Genomic DNA, 18,569 nt, shown 5'->3' with positions numbered 1-18,569 from the left:
GTCTTGACACATTTGCATATTTTGATACTGTAGCTGCTCCCACCATCCAGAACAAACCCATACTGTACATTACAGTCCAGACTGAACATGATGTTTCAAAGCCTCATCTTAACAAGCATAAACAAAACACTGCTCGTTACAGTTGGTTCCATGTTGCAGTTGTCACTCCCCTAAAAGTGTTTTGTGAACAGAACAGGATTTTGCACTCAAAAGAGGAGTAACAACTGTATTTAGCTACAGTGGCAATGCAGTCGAGGCCATCTAATGGGTTTAAAGGTTACAATGTATAAAAGTTGTAGAACAGAGCAAAGACTCAGGATGTAAAACCACACATACAGCAAGCACATAAACACACACACACAGGAGGAAATGGTTGATAAATGGGTCTCATTACTTGTGTGATGTTCTTTTTGGAGAGCTCTATTAGCCCAGCTATCTGTACACCAATGGCTGTGAGGCTCAGTATCTGTTTTTGAGTCCAGCTCTCTCAAATGTGGTCCACTCGTTTTAGCAGAACAAAGGACACTGCAGAGCTCTCGTATCTGCTCAAACATGACCCCCTGAGCCTCCCCTGTCAATCATGGTACATCCATGCTGAATTCTGTGTTTGAAAGTTAAAATGATAGGAGACGAAAGTGATAATGGGACCACAAGCTAGATTCCAACATATCGTAGCCACATAACTTTTAGTTCACCCAAAAACGAAACTTGTCATCATTTACACACTCATGTTGTTCCAAACCTGTATGACTTATCTTCTTCTGTGGAACACAAAAAGAAGATATTTTGAAGAATGCAGGTAACCAATCAGCTTCAGTTTCTATTGATTGCACTGAATGGTAAAAAAAAAAAATGGAAGTCAATGGGAAAAGAAACTGTTTGGTTACCAAGTTTTCTACAAAACCTTTGAAGAAAAGAAGTCATACAGGTCTGTCTATTTATTTATCTATCTATCCATTTTCCATCTATTCATCTATTTTTCTCCCTATCCATCTATCTGTCCATCCATTCATCATCCGTCTATCCATCAATCCATCTTTATCTATTTTCACAACTTTCAATCAAAATTTTTTTAAGCCATCATTCAAAGTTTGTATTGACAAACTTTGCTTTTCTAGTTAAAATTGGTCCATGAATCTCTTTGAATTTCAATTTACTTTACAATTAATATTGTTTGCAACCTCAAATCAATCCAAATTAACTGAACTATCAATTCACTTCTGAATGGCTCAAATCCCTCCCACTAAGCTACAACTTCAACTAATTAAATGTAAAATATCGCTTTTTGGTTTCCTAAAGTTATGATTATAATTATAATTATAGTTATAGTTATAATTATAATTATGAACAATATAGTGTTGGCTTGTAGGGACTGTATAAAAATGAGTTGTCCACAAAATATCAACATAAAACAGTAAACACTTCTATCACACTTCGTTTGCAATTGAGTTGGCCTCTCCACACCCTGCTGTTTGCAACACAGCCAAGACTAAGGAGTTTTTATTTGCCAATTAGTAACAACTTCACAGCAGCTCAGAGTGAAGCTGCTCTCTCAGACCCAGTGGGTTTGGAAGCTAGGGAGTAACATAGAGCGGAAAACCGGGATGGGGTAGATTAGGGCTGGGAACAGGAAGGTGGCGTGAGGATGGACTTGGCAGCCATGGCTGCTGATATACGTATTTGGCGTGTGAAACACTTTACGCCTGCCAAGACCTGATTGCTTGGCAGGCGGTTTACTTTTAAACTCTGGGTATGGTTTAATGCGCCTATTGCAATATATCTTGCAAGATAAAGCATTCATAATTCCAACTACCATGATTGAATCATGAAGATATGAAAACAAACTGAGGTTTCAACACACTTTATATGCCTGAAGTTAAAAAGATATCTGTGCAATAATGTGACTTTTATCCCATGATCTGGTGGTGTTTTGTTGTTTTATACTTACGTTCACTATCGACAGTGCTGATGGGCTCCAGGTCCTGAGGAAAGGGTGTCGCACCATGACACAGATGTTTTAGGCAGGTGAGGGTGAGCGTGAGGGTCAAGGCCAAGAGGGGCCGCGACCCCAAAATCACCAACCTCATTTCAGCTAGAGCATAGAAGTCAGCCACACAGCATGACCCAGAGCAGACTGATCACCACCTGCAAAAACAAAAAAGAGAGCTATGATGACAATAGCTGTTTTAATGATTGCGAAGTTCACTGACATGTCATTTTCAAATCTGTATGACTGTGGAACACAAATGGAGAAATTGCACTAGCTGCTCTTTTCCATCCAATTACAATGATTGGGGCACAGGCAATTCTTATTTCTGGAAGAAAATAAGTCAGATGGGCAGTCAACAAAGTGAGTAAATAATAAAGTAAAGAATTTTAACCCTTTTAACTATCCCTTTAATGTAATTTAATAGTCAAGCATCCTGCAGTCACACTGATTCAGACAGTGACAGTGTTGCTCTTATTAATACGCCCAACATAATAATGGAGAAATGGAGATGGGGAAAGAAAAAAAGATGGACTGAGTGAGCGAGAACACAATAGGTTATATTATAAGGGCCCCAGCCTGGGGGACACCTGGCTCATTGACTCAAACTGTGCAGTCTTTCACAGGTGACTTAACTCAATTAACCGCAAAGGCTGCTGGGATGCCGTCTCAGTCTGTCAGCGTTTACACGAGGCCAATGGGGATGGATCAAAAACTTATTTTCAGGGCAATGGAAAAAATAAAAAGTCTCCTGCCAAAGAGTCCTACTGAAAATAGGCAGAAATATTAATGAATGCTTTGAGTGTTTGTATTAGATTCATAATGGACTGAGATACTGACGTTAATGAGTTTGGCATCAGGTTATTTATTTATATATATATATATATATATATATATATATATATATATATATATATATATACACATACATACATACACAGGTTATATAGTTGTATCTACATGATACAATGGCCCAAAAAAGAATGGACTGTCCTCTAGTACAGTGATTCTCAACTAGTTTTGCTTTAGGATGCAGATTTTACATCAGAAATCAAGTGGTGACCTATCCAAAAAAAAAACAAATACTGAAATGAACAAATACTGAACTATTATAACCACAATCCCCATTTGGTCTAAAATGCACAAAACTAATAACATCACGGTCTAAAAAAGGCAAATTCACAATTTGGATTTCTATTTTTTTTTAAATAACTGCACAAAAACACATTTATCTTTGATAAACCAATACTTACATAGCCTGAGTCATCAGTGTAGAAACACTGCTTTAGTAAACAGATGAGTTTGTGTCTTACAACAGACAATGTCTCCTTTTAATTGTAATGCCCAGTCAAAAACCTTTTGGTTTTGAACTGAAGCCTGATCAGTATTAATCACCTCATGTGGCCACACAAGGATACACGGTGTCAGGGCTATATAATGGGACATTATGTCTGATGGATTAGCTATACTTAGAGAACGGAGTACAGGGACAGGGCTGTGCCTTCTAATGGGGCATATACACACACTTAGGAAAACACATGCTCTTCTAGAACTAATGCAGCACAAAATGTGAAACATCATCTTCCCCAGACTGAAGCTGAAAGGATCATGGGGTCGTTTTTATATGGACACAAACAAACAAGGATCATGACAGATAAGCACAAATTATACCATCCGAATGTCTTGTGACTGCAGAACCAAAACCACAGCCGTGTTGCTTTTCAAGGAATTGACGATGGGGAAGAGATCATGTGAAAACTGATGAATACAGTGCAGAAAACATCCAAGAATAACATTTTCACAAAATATTCTGATGAAAAAAAAAAAAAAATAGTGGTGCCATAATGTTACAGGGTTGTGGGTGGTTGCTAACTGTACATAATTTTTTTTCCCACCTTTTTATTGACCAGCTATTGTAGCCAGTTGGAATGGAAGTTATAATGCTTTGAAAAGTACTAGCACACCTCAACCGAACATGATCTCTAAGGTATCATTCATACCCACAGCACAAATGCTGTGAGACAAATTACATACTAAAGTTCAATACTTAAAGTCTCGATAAAAATGGAAGCAATGACATATATTTTCTTCCACATTGTGAAGTACATCCAAGTGATTATTATACAAGAAAAAAAATGTTGCGCTGGGACTTGGTACTGTCGATCAGTTGCAGTTGATTGTAAGAAAGGAGTGACGTTCAGGATGACAAATTGATTGAGTGATCAGAGTGAAATCTGTCATTTTGGAAGATACTTTTCACATTTTGACATAAAATACAAAGTCAGGAAAAAAGAAACGGAAAGAAAATATGTACGAATAGATAACAATAAGATCAATAACATGGATTTAGAAAATGGACAGATTTTCATTTCATGCCGACTTTAAGGTTAGAGTTTAGAACAAATCCCAAAAAGAAGAACTTCAAAGATATTAAAAAACCTCAAAGGAATCAGGTCAAATTAATCCTTAAACTCCTGTCCTAATAATTTTCAATATAAAGATGTCCCTTTCGCTCAAGGCGAAGCACTCTTTAGAGACCCAAAAGTTTGAGACCTCAGCGACGTTGCGCAGATAAGACCAGACAGCCCATTCCTCCAAGCTGCTCTCTCTGCTGCCATTAATACATGCTCCAAATGGCATCTCAATCAGCACTCAAGGCTGATGTGAACAGTGATAGGACTGGGAAACCAGTGAACGTGTCCCTCAATTAATTAAATGACCTAAATGGATTTGGACTTAATTACTTCCCCTCAGCTCCCTCTCTCTGTCTCTGTAAAGCTCTGCAAATCACAGCCAGCCTAAAACAAATCCAGCTTCCAACAACGCTTTACAAGTCTTGGCACAAAGAGTCTTGGTTGAGATGTTTTCATCCAAGTTTTAAGGCAGCATAGCATGTGTCTGAATCAGACCACATCCATTTATATTAAAAAGATTCACCAATAAATAAAATTTCACCGTTTACCAGTTACTTATTTCGATCCAACTCAGTATGACAATTGATTATTTTGTAAAACATCAAAGGAGTAGTTTAGAAGAATGCTAGAGCAGCTCTTGTCCATACAATAAAAACGAATGGGGTTCATCTCCAAAAAAGTAAAAAACCAACAATAAACATCATGAAAACAACAAGAAGCTGTCCACATGACTCGTGCACTACATTCCTTTTTTAGCCATATGATACATTTGTGCAAGAAACAGGCTGAAATAATTATTGACTGATTTTACAGTATAGAAAAGAGCAAGAGTTTGTTTGATTTTTCTTTTTGAAAACAATTGATAATGTCATAAATATTTATAATGTTACAAAAGAGTTACTTTCTATTCTTCAAAGAATCCTGAAAAGAATCTAATTTTTCCAAAATTCATACATTTTAAAATATAAAAAATGCAATTTTAAGATGCTATAATATTCTTTCACAATACTATTTTTTTTTTTTTTTTACCAATATCACCCTACGTCTTCCACAGAAGAAAGTCAAACAATTGTCAAAAGACGCGAGGGTTCATAAATTATGACAGAATTTTCATTTCGTGGTGAACCATCCTTTTAAATCAGACAGCTCTCCAAAAAAAAAAAAAAAGATAAAAATTCCCTCTCTCCTTGATACAAACTCTTACAGAGTACACCAAGTAGTTTACCTCCATTTCTCCAGGCAGGTGGCACACACTAAATGTGTGTGCGTGTTTGCAAACTGTTCGCGTCTCTCTCACTCTTCTAATCAGTGCGCATTCATGTGGCGTTTGAAAAGACGCAAAGCACTGATGAGCAGACAGCTGTCGATATGTGACTAAACCCCTGCTTATCCCTTGCTTCCTCCATGGGGTCAGAGCTGGCTCTCTGCTGGCTCAATGTGGGCAGGGCGCTGGGCCCCATTGCGGGTCCTCGGAAAATGAGGCAGAGTTGTTGCGGCGGTGGGGAGGAAAGAGGCCACACTGAAGTTTGAGGAGGAGAAATCTCTTGAGCTCAGGATTGATTATCCGACATTCATTTGGATTTACCAACAGCTCCTTGGCTCGCTGTGGGCTCCGCACATCCCTCCCTCTTTTGCAGCACTTAAAAAAAACACTTGCAGAGGCCAACACGAAAAACCCAATGGGAAGAGAATGACAGCTTTTTATGGAGCACGACCTATGCGGTCGTATCGCTTTTAAAGGATCTATATTCATTTACAGGTTGACTGTTTAACAAGCCCAGCTTTTATCACTGCTGGCTCGCGATAAAAAATTACGATTAAAATCTGAATTTAAATTCCATCAGCGGTTTAATACCTGCTTAAGGAAACATAATATCAGCCAAGAAGGGAGAGAGAAACATGATTTTTAATTCAAATATGACTTACGTGCTCTATAATACGATTCACCCCCTTTTGTCCCAAGCAACATGTCAAAAGGGCATACTTTGCACGCTCCCTCTCCCTCCTCCTTCCACTCTGGGACCCTTTCACACCCTCAGAAGCAGAAATTGAATGAGTCTCTTCTCAGTATACATGGTCCAACATAATAAAGTCTGGTGTCCCTGGGCTCCTCTGTCATTTCAAACACGATTAAGCACATTAGTGCTCTGGCTCTCCACGGCCCATTACCCAGCAACCCCGCTGTCAGGGACCCACAAGTAGCTGTGAACAGGGGCAGAGGCCAGATTCTCCCTCACAATACTTTTAGAGATCCTAGAATCCAACTGAGACTGAGATTATACAACTTCATTCTTAGTTGATAAGACTCAAAAACCCTGCGTGAGTTCAATGAGCCGTCTGGAACCCCTGGGAAAACTTTTCTAGTGATAGGTGTCCCATTTCCACAAAAAAATGTAGATTTGGGATAGAAAATTGCATTTGACATTCATTCAGTAAGGATATATATATTCTTACTATATATCGGTATCATATTGGTAAAGGTCTAATAGTAGTGACTAAGTTAGCGATATTTGCAAAAATTGGATATTTATTCGTGGAATTTCCTTATATTTGACTTTTTACTCATACTTAATTTTACATTTATATTACCTTTACTGCCATGTAACTCTCACTTAAAGGGTATCTCTAAAAATATTAATCATAAAATAGCAGTTAAATGCAACAATTTGTTTTTAACAATTAACGAATGTTTAGCTAATATTTAAATAAATGCTTCTTTACAACCAATTCTTGATGACATAAAAAAGCATCAAATTACTTTGCATAGCCTTAAAATAGTCTCAAAATTACGAAAAATACTTGATGTGATGGTTATATAGTCTGTTATGTCATCCTTTGGTTCTCAAGTAAATGAAAATGTGGCATTCAGTCACCTGTTACTAGCCCCATTTCAGTGGAAAAGGGGTGTGGATGTGCTCTTGAATGTCCTGTCAGCAGATAAACACAGCTGATTAGTCTACATTACTGCGCTAGCACTTTAAATTATACGCTTCAAACCTGCAATGATGAGAAACCTTCACTGAATGCCTGTTTGTCACACATAGATTGAGGCTAATTGCTGCTGAATCACACATACAGCATCCGGGTCTCTGGGCAGGAGAACAGGAGCCGATTCCACGGTTGATTGAAATCTGTAAGTCCATCCTAACGTGCCTCACACCAACTGGAACAAATATACCGGCATTTACATTTAGCTGACACGTTTATCCAACTTGCGTAGTATTCTAGGTATAATCTTTCACGTATTCTTTGTGAATCACACCATTGACCTTGGCCCTGCGCTACTATTTGAGTTACAAGAATAAAAAGCAATTTTTCTGAGCTGGTGAGCTAAAAAAAGGCTAATAGAAAAAGTGAATTACATAAAAAGTCACAAACCTGGACTCTGGTTCGTCTTTTGTCTGACGAATGAGTGTGTCAGGAGCTGATCAACAGCTCTTGAGAAAAACAAAAACAAATAAATTAACAAAATGGCTTATGCGCTCTCAGTTAGAGGAGGGAAAAACAAGCAGGAAACCGTATCACGGTGTGTGTGCGTGGGTGTGTGTGACTTTCAACCACAAAGACGACATTGTTGGTTTGAGACCGCAGCCGTTGGCCTGTTTATGCCAAAACAACCAATCATCACAGACCTGTCCCATGATATCGTCACATGATCCAGGGGTCACCTAGCAGGCAGACGCGTGCATAAACAGATTACAAACCTCTACCCGGTTTTGTTTTTGAATCGAAATCAATTAGGTCAGTATTCAGGTAGGAATAGCTGGAGCAGGCTTTAAAAAGCCAGATATTCCTGGCACACATCCTGCCTGCGTTTTAAACACTGATCCAAATGGCTTCCTCTGCGCTATCAGTCATTTCACTCACCATCTCACAAGAGACACACACACACATATGCGCACGCACACACAGGAGCCCCTAATTAGATTTCCAGTGAGTGACCACCCTGCTGTTGCTGGGCTAAATTAGAATTGGACTTAAGGAGTGTCGGGCAATTATTGAGGGTCTGCCCCTGCAGAACAGAAGAGGAAGAGAGGAAGAGAGAGAGAGACAGAGAGAGAGAGAGAGAGAGAGGGAGAGAGAGAGAGAGGGAGAGAGAGAGAGAGGGGCACATCTGACAGCACGGAGTTAAGGGGCTATTATCACGCTTCATAAAATTGACACATTCGCCCTCATCCCAAGCCACATATTTAAGTTTTAATCTACTCGGAACAATATCAGTGTATGATGGGATAAGAGCGGGAACTTTGGTAACTGCAGTAACCCAGAAAGACATTAATATGCAGACAATACCAGTGTGGTAGCCGGCAAAGTCTTCTCAAGAGCACAGAAAGATAGAGAGAATGACAAACAGCTGACAGACAGGAAACACTTTGACCCTCAATTGGGATTAGATGAAAAATGGAATGGAAGAATCCTCACTGGTCTTTTCTCTCTCCCCGAGCCTGCCAAGGTTACTGAAGTCAAGTGAAACTACGGCAGAGACAAAACCTCAAAAAACAAAACAAAAAAATAATTATAATAAAACAGTTTCCGAACAAGAAAGCTAATCTGAAATTATGAATATGCAACAAAATATAAACAAAACCTAAATAGCAAAGAGAGAGAAAATGACTGATTTATTTTAATCTAATTAATATCTTGAGCATGACTTCTGACTATTTGCATGTAAAAATAAAGAATTTGTTTAGTTGATCAGAAGGATGATCCAAAAAATGAAAGAAAAAACAGTTTGAAAACAACAAGAACACTAATCTGAAATGATAAATTTGCAACAAAATATAAAAAAACTTAATAGCAATACAAAGTGAGAAAATTACTGATTTATTATGATCTAATTAATATCATATGCTTGATTTCTGACTATCTGCATGTAAAAATAAAATTAAATTAAGAATGTTTAGTTGATCAAAACCATGATTTAAAATTTTTTTTTTTATTAATACATGTGAACATATTTTGCATGTGCTTTGCTATGAACTTTGTGCTAGTTGTTCTCTAGTTCGGGCCATCTGATACGAGATCTGAGTGGATCCAGTACATATTGCTGAATCATAACTGTCCCAGAGATGGCAGATGCTAGAAGTGGAAGTAATGGCACATTTTATAGCTCATTTCATTGACAGCAAGTACTGCAATATGCTGTGTTGTTGAGAACTAAAATTTAAAACGAAATACAATTTAAACAGTGTTATTGAGTATGGTGCAGTTTGTGATATGAATATCAGGATAAAAAGTAAAACTATACAGAATCAAACAAATAAATAAATATGGCTGTAATGCTGTATATCTGGGAAAAATATAGTAAAAAAATGTGCATATTAATATTTTTGTATTAATATATACAACCAAAAACACAGAATTAACTATATTAAACAAACTTACTAAAACTACACTGAAATGGAAAACTAAAAAATAAAACCCTGTTATCTGTTGCCCACTGGAACGGTGGCATGGATAACTGTTAAAAGAATCAGAGGCATCTAGTGTCACGTGGGTGTCTTGCCTGTCAGCAAGAGGTCATGACCTTCTCACTATCAATGCCAGTCAGCCAATCCCCAAGAAAGAAAGGGATCCGCTTCGGCCACAAGGGTTCTGCCTTGCTGACAAGGTCAGTCCATGGGAGGAACAACGCTGGCGGGCCACAGCGGGCTGTGCTGCTGTCTCTGCAGGGAATGATGGTGGAAAAGAGTACCATCAGTCTTCATTTAAGCACCGATGACAATTCCTGCTCATCCCATTCCCTGCTGAAATTCCAAGAAGACTGGCTGTCAGCAAACGTCAATGTGTGTCTCGATTAGCATGAAAGTTGGCACGTGACGTGTCACATCTTGCCACGTACCGCTCAGTGATGCATATGACACTCATCGCGGCGATTACTAATGGACGTGTTGTGGATACATCCTGATAAGCATCAAACAAACGTGCCGTTTCTCTCTTGAAGCGACATCCCCAGCCAGATGTCGGCCAGACATCAGAGAGGGAACCGTGCCAGGCGGCAGACAGTGGCTGTGCGGATCGATACGAGAACCACCGAGACTCTCCTTCACTGTCGCCAAGACAGGCAGACGGCAGCGGAATTAGCGGAGCGGCACCGATCCGTCCCATGCTTGCCTTGCGTCTGTTTTCAGACTCGTTGCGCCACACATTAATTTTGCAAATCAGTCATTTAGACAAAGAGGAAAATCAATTCAGCTTTTCTTTCCCGAGGATGACCTGACGGCAACCTCTTCAAACAAAAAGCCCAAAATTATGCAGTCGTACCTTCAAATTGTCTCACTTTCTTTGACTTTTAAAGTTATGAATGTAAAATAAGCTCTTTTCTTGATCCCTCTCCTCTCTCATTAATATTTAAGGTTGTTATTTAGAGGCATTACCTGTCTGTATTGACAGAAAATGGAGCTGTCGTCCCCCGGAGGGTATTATAATTGGAGGGTGAAGTGTATGTGCTGGTGGAGGAAGAGGGAGCAAAACATGTTTTTCCCTCAAACTTTTTTTATGTGCAGGTCTATTTTTATTATCAATTCTGCTCCTTCACAAAAAAAAAAAAAAAAACACAGCCCAGGGGCCGACTGCTTAAGTCATCACGCATGCACATGCAGACTCCCAGGAGCTCTCCCAGAGGAGTGCATGGAGTGGGTGGTTGTGTGCAGGGGTAAGTGAAGATTTTGGGAGGAGGAACTGGAAGAGTCTTTATCAAAAGAAATGCAGTGTAGGCTGTCGAAAGCTGCCCGACGCTCTCTCTCTCTCTCTTTAACCAAGCACAGCATGAAATCATTCCAATTAGAGAGAGATCCAGAGAGAGAAAACGAGAGATCAGCTCTGATCTCATAAGGAGACATCAGGACACCAACAAGGCTTACATGACAGTCACGCAATACACTCGATTCCAATAAACATGCACTTTGCTTTGTTATAATCTGGTCCTGCATTAAAATATGAGTTCAATATTAATGCAACGATGTAAAGAACAGAATGAGATGCAGGGCTTGACATTAAGCACTCTCATGTGGTTGTCCTTCGGACAAGTAAATTTGTCATTTACTTGTCCGAGTATAAAAGTTACTTGCTCGGAGAGAAAAAATAAAAGTTAAATTGAGTTATAAATATAATTATTTATTGTGGTTATACAAAACAAATTTAGTTTATTTTTATTTTTATTTTTAAATAATGAAAAAAATTATAAAGTGTGATTATACTGTTATATTTTAAAATAAAAAGGGAGTATTAATCACAAATACAATTATTTTATATTAAACTTAAAAATAAAATGCTAATATTGACTTCTTTTTTATATATGAATTTTCAAACTTACATTTTTAATTTTTTAATTCAATTTAATCAGACAATTAGCAAAATAAGACATTTGGGCTGTTACCAAACAAATTAAATCAGTATCAACAAAATTCATCTTTGCAATGCAGAGGAAACACAGAAACTGCATCTGAAGTGGAATAGATGCATTTACCCACTGTTAATGCAGCTCTGAGGGACATGGAATGCTTTAATCTGCAGTTACAAATGAATAAATGTTCTGATTCATAAAACGTTGAAAACTGATATTTGAAATTATTTAAAAAATGTAAAAAAAATACTGTAAATGTGAAATTAAAACCACCAGTAGGTGGCATCAAGTCACTGTTTATAAGTGAGTCATTGCGACTGAACCGAATCATTTAAACGTTTGATTCATTAAGGAACGAAACACTGTCATGTTGCTCAGAGACACAGCACAGTGCTGTTGGAATTATTTTTGTTGTTGAAATAGCGCAAAAACAGGCAATATGGTGTCTAAAACATAAGCCTCTTAATGTTAACTTCTTGTTTATTGAACTGTTATAAAATCACATTTGTAATCATGATGGTTTTTGGAGCAAAACATTTTTGCGCTCGATCTTCGTGTGAAACAATATGAAATTATATAAATATATACATTTTCTGCTCCCATCTTGAATTTTCTGATCATTCTTCGTGCATTGTAATACTGAATCATGCAACGAAAGAACGCTCTTGCACGTGAGCTAGTCTAACTTGGACGATTTTACGCGTGCACTCTGTATGTGTGTTTTGATTGATTCTTGCAATACACTCGTTAAAACAACAATTACGAAATTAACGATATATATCGCACACCCCTATAACAAAGGCTAAATCATAAATAAAGGCAGTTATTATTGTTTTTGGTATTGACTTTTTCAAGTTACTTGTCCGATTGGGCAAGTACATTTCTCTTCCACTTGCCCGACCAAAACATTCACTTGTCCCAGACAAGCGTTAATGTCGAGGCCTGAGATGCATTGATAACAGCAGGCTCACTCCTCTGTCATCAGTGGTGTTTGTGCTACAGACATGATCTACACTGTAAAAAAGATTTCCGTAAAATTTACGGTAAAAAACTGGCAGCTGTGGTTGCCGGAATTCTACCGTAAAAAAATAGGTAACAACGTTTTAGGTTTTAACTTCAATTTACAGTTAAATACCGTAATTTCTTTAACTGATATAATATTAATATACCAACCTATTAAAGTAATGAAATCTGTTTTGTACCTTTGAAATACACTGATAACCACCAAATGCAGGTGGTGATGAGAAAGTCACATGATGAACCAAAGCTCATCACAAGCAGCTTTTAAATAATAGCATATATAGAATCATTCACACAAGCACTAAACACCATCATTAAATATGCTATAAACATTAATTTAACAACATTAGATGTAACATACAACCCTAATAAACATAACTGATGAGAAAAAACTAAGAAGAAACATAGTTATTTCAAAGAAAAAAAGTCAAATTCAAACAGAATTTGAAATACAACGTAGGAAATTCTGGGAACGTCAGTTTACGTTTTTTCCCTGTAAATTTTACCGTTAATCATTTAACAGGTTTTTACTGTAGCATTTTCACAGTTGTTTTTATGTTAAAATCACAATCATTTTTTACAGTGCAACTCATGCGGCTTGTTGGGGAAAGGTGTGTTATTACTTTTCTAAGCAATCTGAAATTAGATTTCTGTCAAGCAAACAATAAAATCAGCCAAAAAAAATCCCACAGACCTTCATTTAAAAAGGTACTTGTGTTGTATTTAACAACCAGAATGTTCAAGCCACTGAGGAGTAAGAAAGTGGCACGAAATGTGTGAACGAAAGAAAGAAAGAGCGTACAAAAGAAGGTGTATACAGTAGGAAAAGAAAATAAGGGCAAACAAAAGAAACGGAAAGAGAGTTTGTACAAAAAGAAAGTGCCCAAGTAAGAAAGTGTACAAAAAAGTGTGCGCGAAAACAAAGAGCCTACATAAGAAAGTGTGTACGAAATAAACAGTGTACTTAAAGAAGAGTGTACAGAAGAGTGTATGAAAGAAAGCATGTGAAAGAAAAATAGTGTAGGAAGTAATAAACGTGTAAGAAAGCAAGAACATTGAAAAAAAAAAAAAAAAAAAAAAAAAAAAAAAAAAAAAAAAAAAGTGTACGAAAAAGAAAACACGAAAGAATAAACAAAAAACTTTATGCTTTTTCTTCTTTTGAAAATACTTCTTTAGCAAAGGATAAAATCAGAAACTTACAGTAACTGGCCAAATTTTGTATTGTAGTACTGTACAAAAGCAATATCGCACTTATCGGTGACCAACAGCTGAATCAAAGCCCCATTTTCTCACATTCAGTACAACTGCACTATTGCTCATGTGATATTCCTTAAGTATATAATATTCCCATGTGTCTTTATATGGATAGTTCACAGTCTGCACCAGCAGGATGCACAAAGAATGTGTGTGTTTGTGTGACAGAGAAAGACCCCCGGGTGCTCAGCTAAGACATGCCAAGCTCAGCGCCTCTGTGCCTGGTGAAGAGGATTTGGGAGGTTGAGTTTCTTTACAGGGCACTGATGCTCATCCACACACACACACACACACACACACACACACACACGCAGCTGTGATCAAACACCATGCTGTGCTGGACTGACATGAGACACACACACACACACACACACACACACACAGTGCAGAAGACTCGTGTCATTTCAGGATGGTTAGTTTCCTGTGACAGGTCTGTACCCAGTTGCTATGTTTCAGTGCTCAGCAAGCCAGTTCACCTGGGCTCCCACACAAATAGCTCTGGGTGTTACCATCATATTTATTTCATGATTTCATTACGTTATTTACACATTTCTACAAAAGATATCATGCTATTTCAGGAAAACTTTGGGAATGGAAAGAGAAGGAGAGAGAGACAAAATCAGTGTTCTAGTCTCTTCTTTAGAAGATTAAACTCTTCATCAAACTGTCCTCTGCTTAAGAAACAGACACAAACACACAAAGCCCTTCATTTACAGTCTCTCAGAGAGAGCAGAGTTAAGGATGTTGTGGTTCACTCAGACACTGTCACTCTGACACAAAGCGACAGGCGATAAATCACATCTCTTTCAAATTAATCTGAGATTTATACTAACCAGCTATGACCAGGAAAGTCTAAAAAACAATCACCCATGGGTTTTTATATGATTGATCTGTTGATATATCCATCCATCCATCCATCTTCATGTGGTTAAATAACAAATATATTGGAATGTATGCTCATACGTCGCAAAACAGTAATATTGCAAAACATTATTAGAATCAAAATTACTTGCAATTCATCCTAATATTCTTATTTGGTGTTTAAGAAACATTTCTAATAATTATCAATGCTGAAAATGGTTGTACGGTTTAATACTTTTGTGGAAACAATTATATATTTTTAAGAATTCTTGATGAATAGAATGACATTTATCTGAAACTGTGTTTTTTTGTAACAAAAGGTAAAAGTCACCAATTTATTCAATTAATTTGTTGAATAAAAGTATAAAAAAAGACCCAAAATTTTTTAACAGTATATAAGAAAATATTTAGCATTACAATTACAAGGAAAGTTTATATTTTAATGAAATAAGAATGGTCATCAATTTATTTATACAGGATAAATGAATAATACATATTTACCACATATAAACGATTATTAATAAAAGAAAAAAAATCTTATTTTGCCAAATGAACGAATCACTCAAACAATATGTCGACTTTGAAACCACTATTTTCTGTTTGTTGCATTTCCATAAATAAAACTGCATTTTAAAATTCACTGTGGACATAAGTAGTGCTTGATGCTTGGTTCAGACACCGTGTTAAAAATGGTGCAGTTCATGCTCAAATATGAACTGTTGTGTATGTGTGTGTAGGCGAGTATATCTTCTCTTCGAAGCCACTACCTCATGCTGCATTCACCAATCCAAGCCTGTGCACTCTGAATTGAGACCAATCTGCCATTTTCCCATCTAGTACTAGAGTATATTACCAGTGCAGTATTTACAGAGACCTCTCCTCTCAAAGGCTCAGACCACACAGCTGTGTAAGGGACCCCTGCAGAACGGGTCATCAGGCCATATGGTCACAAGGTCAGCTTCCCCTTAATAGACGTCGAGTCAGCAACTCAACAACTCTAAAACACCACCAGTATCAGCTTTATGAAAGACAACCAGCTACTTTTTCACTAATGACTTTCTGTGAGTTTTCTATGACCTTATATTTGTTTGTGATTACTGAATTTTTATATTTTTATAGAAAATGCAAGAGGTTGAACAATGGATTTACATTTTATATTTTTGGTACCTTTTATTCTAGCAAATCTATGAGGTATTTTTTTTTTTTACACTGGTTTTGCCAATGTATCAGTTCTGTGATCCAGAATATGTGATTATAGACAAACCTTCAAATCTTAATGGCTTCAGATTGTTCCTGTCTGATCTCTCTCATGACAAGATGCCAGCTGGTGTCCCTTCCTTTAATCTGATTAATTGGAAGCTATATGAGGTGGCACCTGGTCAAGAGAGTTTGTGTGTGTGGACTATTGATGTGCTAATATGGCATTCCAATCACAAACTGAATGATGACACAGATTCCTCTGGTTTTCCAATGAGATAATCCCACATGTAATCCTAATCTCAATCTCCAACCCTTAATTTCAATCCCAGACCTGATTAAAAGATCAAACGTAGCTCAGAAACCACTCTAATTAAAACTCCCATCAACATGACATCCCATATCAATTTAATATATATTAATATTTTGCATCTCTTCCATGATCAGTTAATTATCTAGACTCATAATACATTCCAGCAGAGCATTCATCTTTTGTTCCGCATAAAAAAAAAGAAAATTCAGCATTTACATACCCCCACCATGCTTTGCATCAATGAAGGTTGAATATGCACAAGAGCAAATGAAATTCTACAATCAAGATTTACTGAAAAACAGTTTTGGTCTTTCTCACCCAAAGCTATTGTAAGGCTTGAAATATGAAGCATGAGTCATATTCACTAGTTTATGGTGCTATGTTTTCCTTCTTGACAGCTGGACAGGTGAGTAAATGACGACAGAATTTTTATTTTTTAGGTGAACTGTCCCTTTAAGCGTTAAGGTTTGATGTTCTACTAAAGTTCCTGAGCTACAAACAGAGGAACAGTGCATGTTAATGTGTCTGTTTGTCTGCATAGAATAGACCGAGTGTGTGTGTTTAACGCCCTTTGGTGTCATTAAGCATGTGTGTGTGTGATAAATGCACTCCGCTTGTCAGATTTGAGATTCTCATTAGTCTGAGCAAGAGGCAGTGAGAGGCCATTACTCTTCTGCCTCACTGACGTGTGTGTGCGCATGTTTTCAGCAGCGTATGGTAGCCTTCTGAAACGAGAAGGCAAAATTTGCTTTCTGGTTTTGTTTGGTTTTCTTTTTTAGTCAAACTCAAACATACATTCATCTGGAATACCATTACAAGCAAACAATACCATAATTAGTTTATTTTTATACATACTATGTATTAGAACCAAGTCATATAGAAAAGTATGCATTTAAAAAAAAAAGTCATTAATCTACAATAATTTAGTAACAAGCATACTTAGAATTTGAATCAAATTGGCCACACTCAAGAAGAAGCTGAACTGATATTTGAATTGCAATGACAGGAGATCTGTCTGTGAAGATAATTTTTGATAAGGGAACACTATTTATTTTCAACTAGTTGCTTATTAGCATGCATATTACTAGCATATTGGCTGTATATTAGTATTTATATAGAAAATATTAATGCATGACCATATTCTTGATGCCTTAACTTACTATCATCTTATCTATCAATAAGCATCAAATTAGGAGTTGAGGGAAAACTCGAGTTCCCTAATCTAAAGTGCTCCCAATATTTTAAGAATGTTTAAAAAGTCATTCATGACAAACTTTCATTTGTTTTGTTAAAAATACAGATATTTCGGTTATATGAGTTTATATAAAACATATAGACTTACATGAATATATCGAGAAGGTTTTTTTTATTTACAACTCTAGACGGGGGGGGGGGGGGGGATTCGACAGAGAGAGAGAAGGCACAATCTACTAGAGTGCAGAATCCCTCTGAATAGAGTCATCCAAATTGAATCAATACGTAAAGGCAGTGAGGCAGCATCTGGTCACGACTGGGGTTTTAGTAGTGGCACCAGAAGTCATATACACACACACACACACACATACATACACACACACTGGCTGTCTAAACACAACCAGCAATTTTAAGACATCTCGATTTATAATGGCTTAGACTGCCACTGTATCGCTGTAACACGAAACTTACCGCAGACACACAGAAACTCAGCACGTACATTAGTCTGCCACAGATACAAGCCTGTATCCCACAACCACCAACATCATTTACGGCCCTCAGATACGGCTCTCCCCAGAGGGAGCTCGGATCCATCGACTCTCACGCTACATGCAACAAAGAGCTCATTTCCAACAGAGGCCGGAATATGCTTTGAAATCGCGGTGAGTGGCGACACAAGCCTAGAATTGGAATATTATGAAACATGAAGAAGAAAGGGGGGGCACGGGGTTGTTCATACCAAACAAAATGAACAACGAATCGATGAGAAGGAATAAATAGCCAGAATAAGAAACAGAGAATGGGCTAGCGTGGTGCTGTGGTTAGAAATAGAGGCTATTTAAGGCCCGGCTGATATTTCTCAATCCACTGCTGTTGAGTCAAGAGCAGACTGTTATGAGACACCAAGACGTTTCCCAGACTCTCAGGTGTGATGGATGGATATTTCAGCCAGTAAATATTGTACAGGCTGGAGGTTATATATTT

General features: G+C 37.4%; 1 protein-coding gene across 1 annotated transcript in view; it reads right to left on the bottom strand.

Annotated features, from left to right (window-relative positions):
- LOC306887638 (semaphorin-6D-like) overlaps nt 1-18,569 on the bottom strand; it is a 143,846-nt gene that overhangs the window by 52,830 nt on the left and 72,447 nt on the right. Inside the window, exon 4 of the mRNA XM_079445548.1 lies at nt 1,949-2,145. Within this exon, the coding sequence (XP_079301674.1) occupies nt 1,949-2,087 (139 nt within the window). The 5' untranslated portion in view covers nt 2,088-2,145. The remainder of the gene's footprint in view (nt 1-1,948; nt 2,146-18,569) is intronic.

Source organism: Barbus barbus (genome assembly GCF_936440315.1).
Source record: "Barbus barbus genome assembly, chromosome: 21".
In the NCBI taxonomy this organism is placed as follows: Eukaryota; Metazoa; Chordata; class Actinopteri; order Cypriniformes; family Cyprinidae; genus Barbus; species Barbus barbus.
Note: the sequence above shows the minus strand (reverse complement) of the source record. Positions and strands in the feature narration are given on the sequence as shown.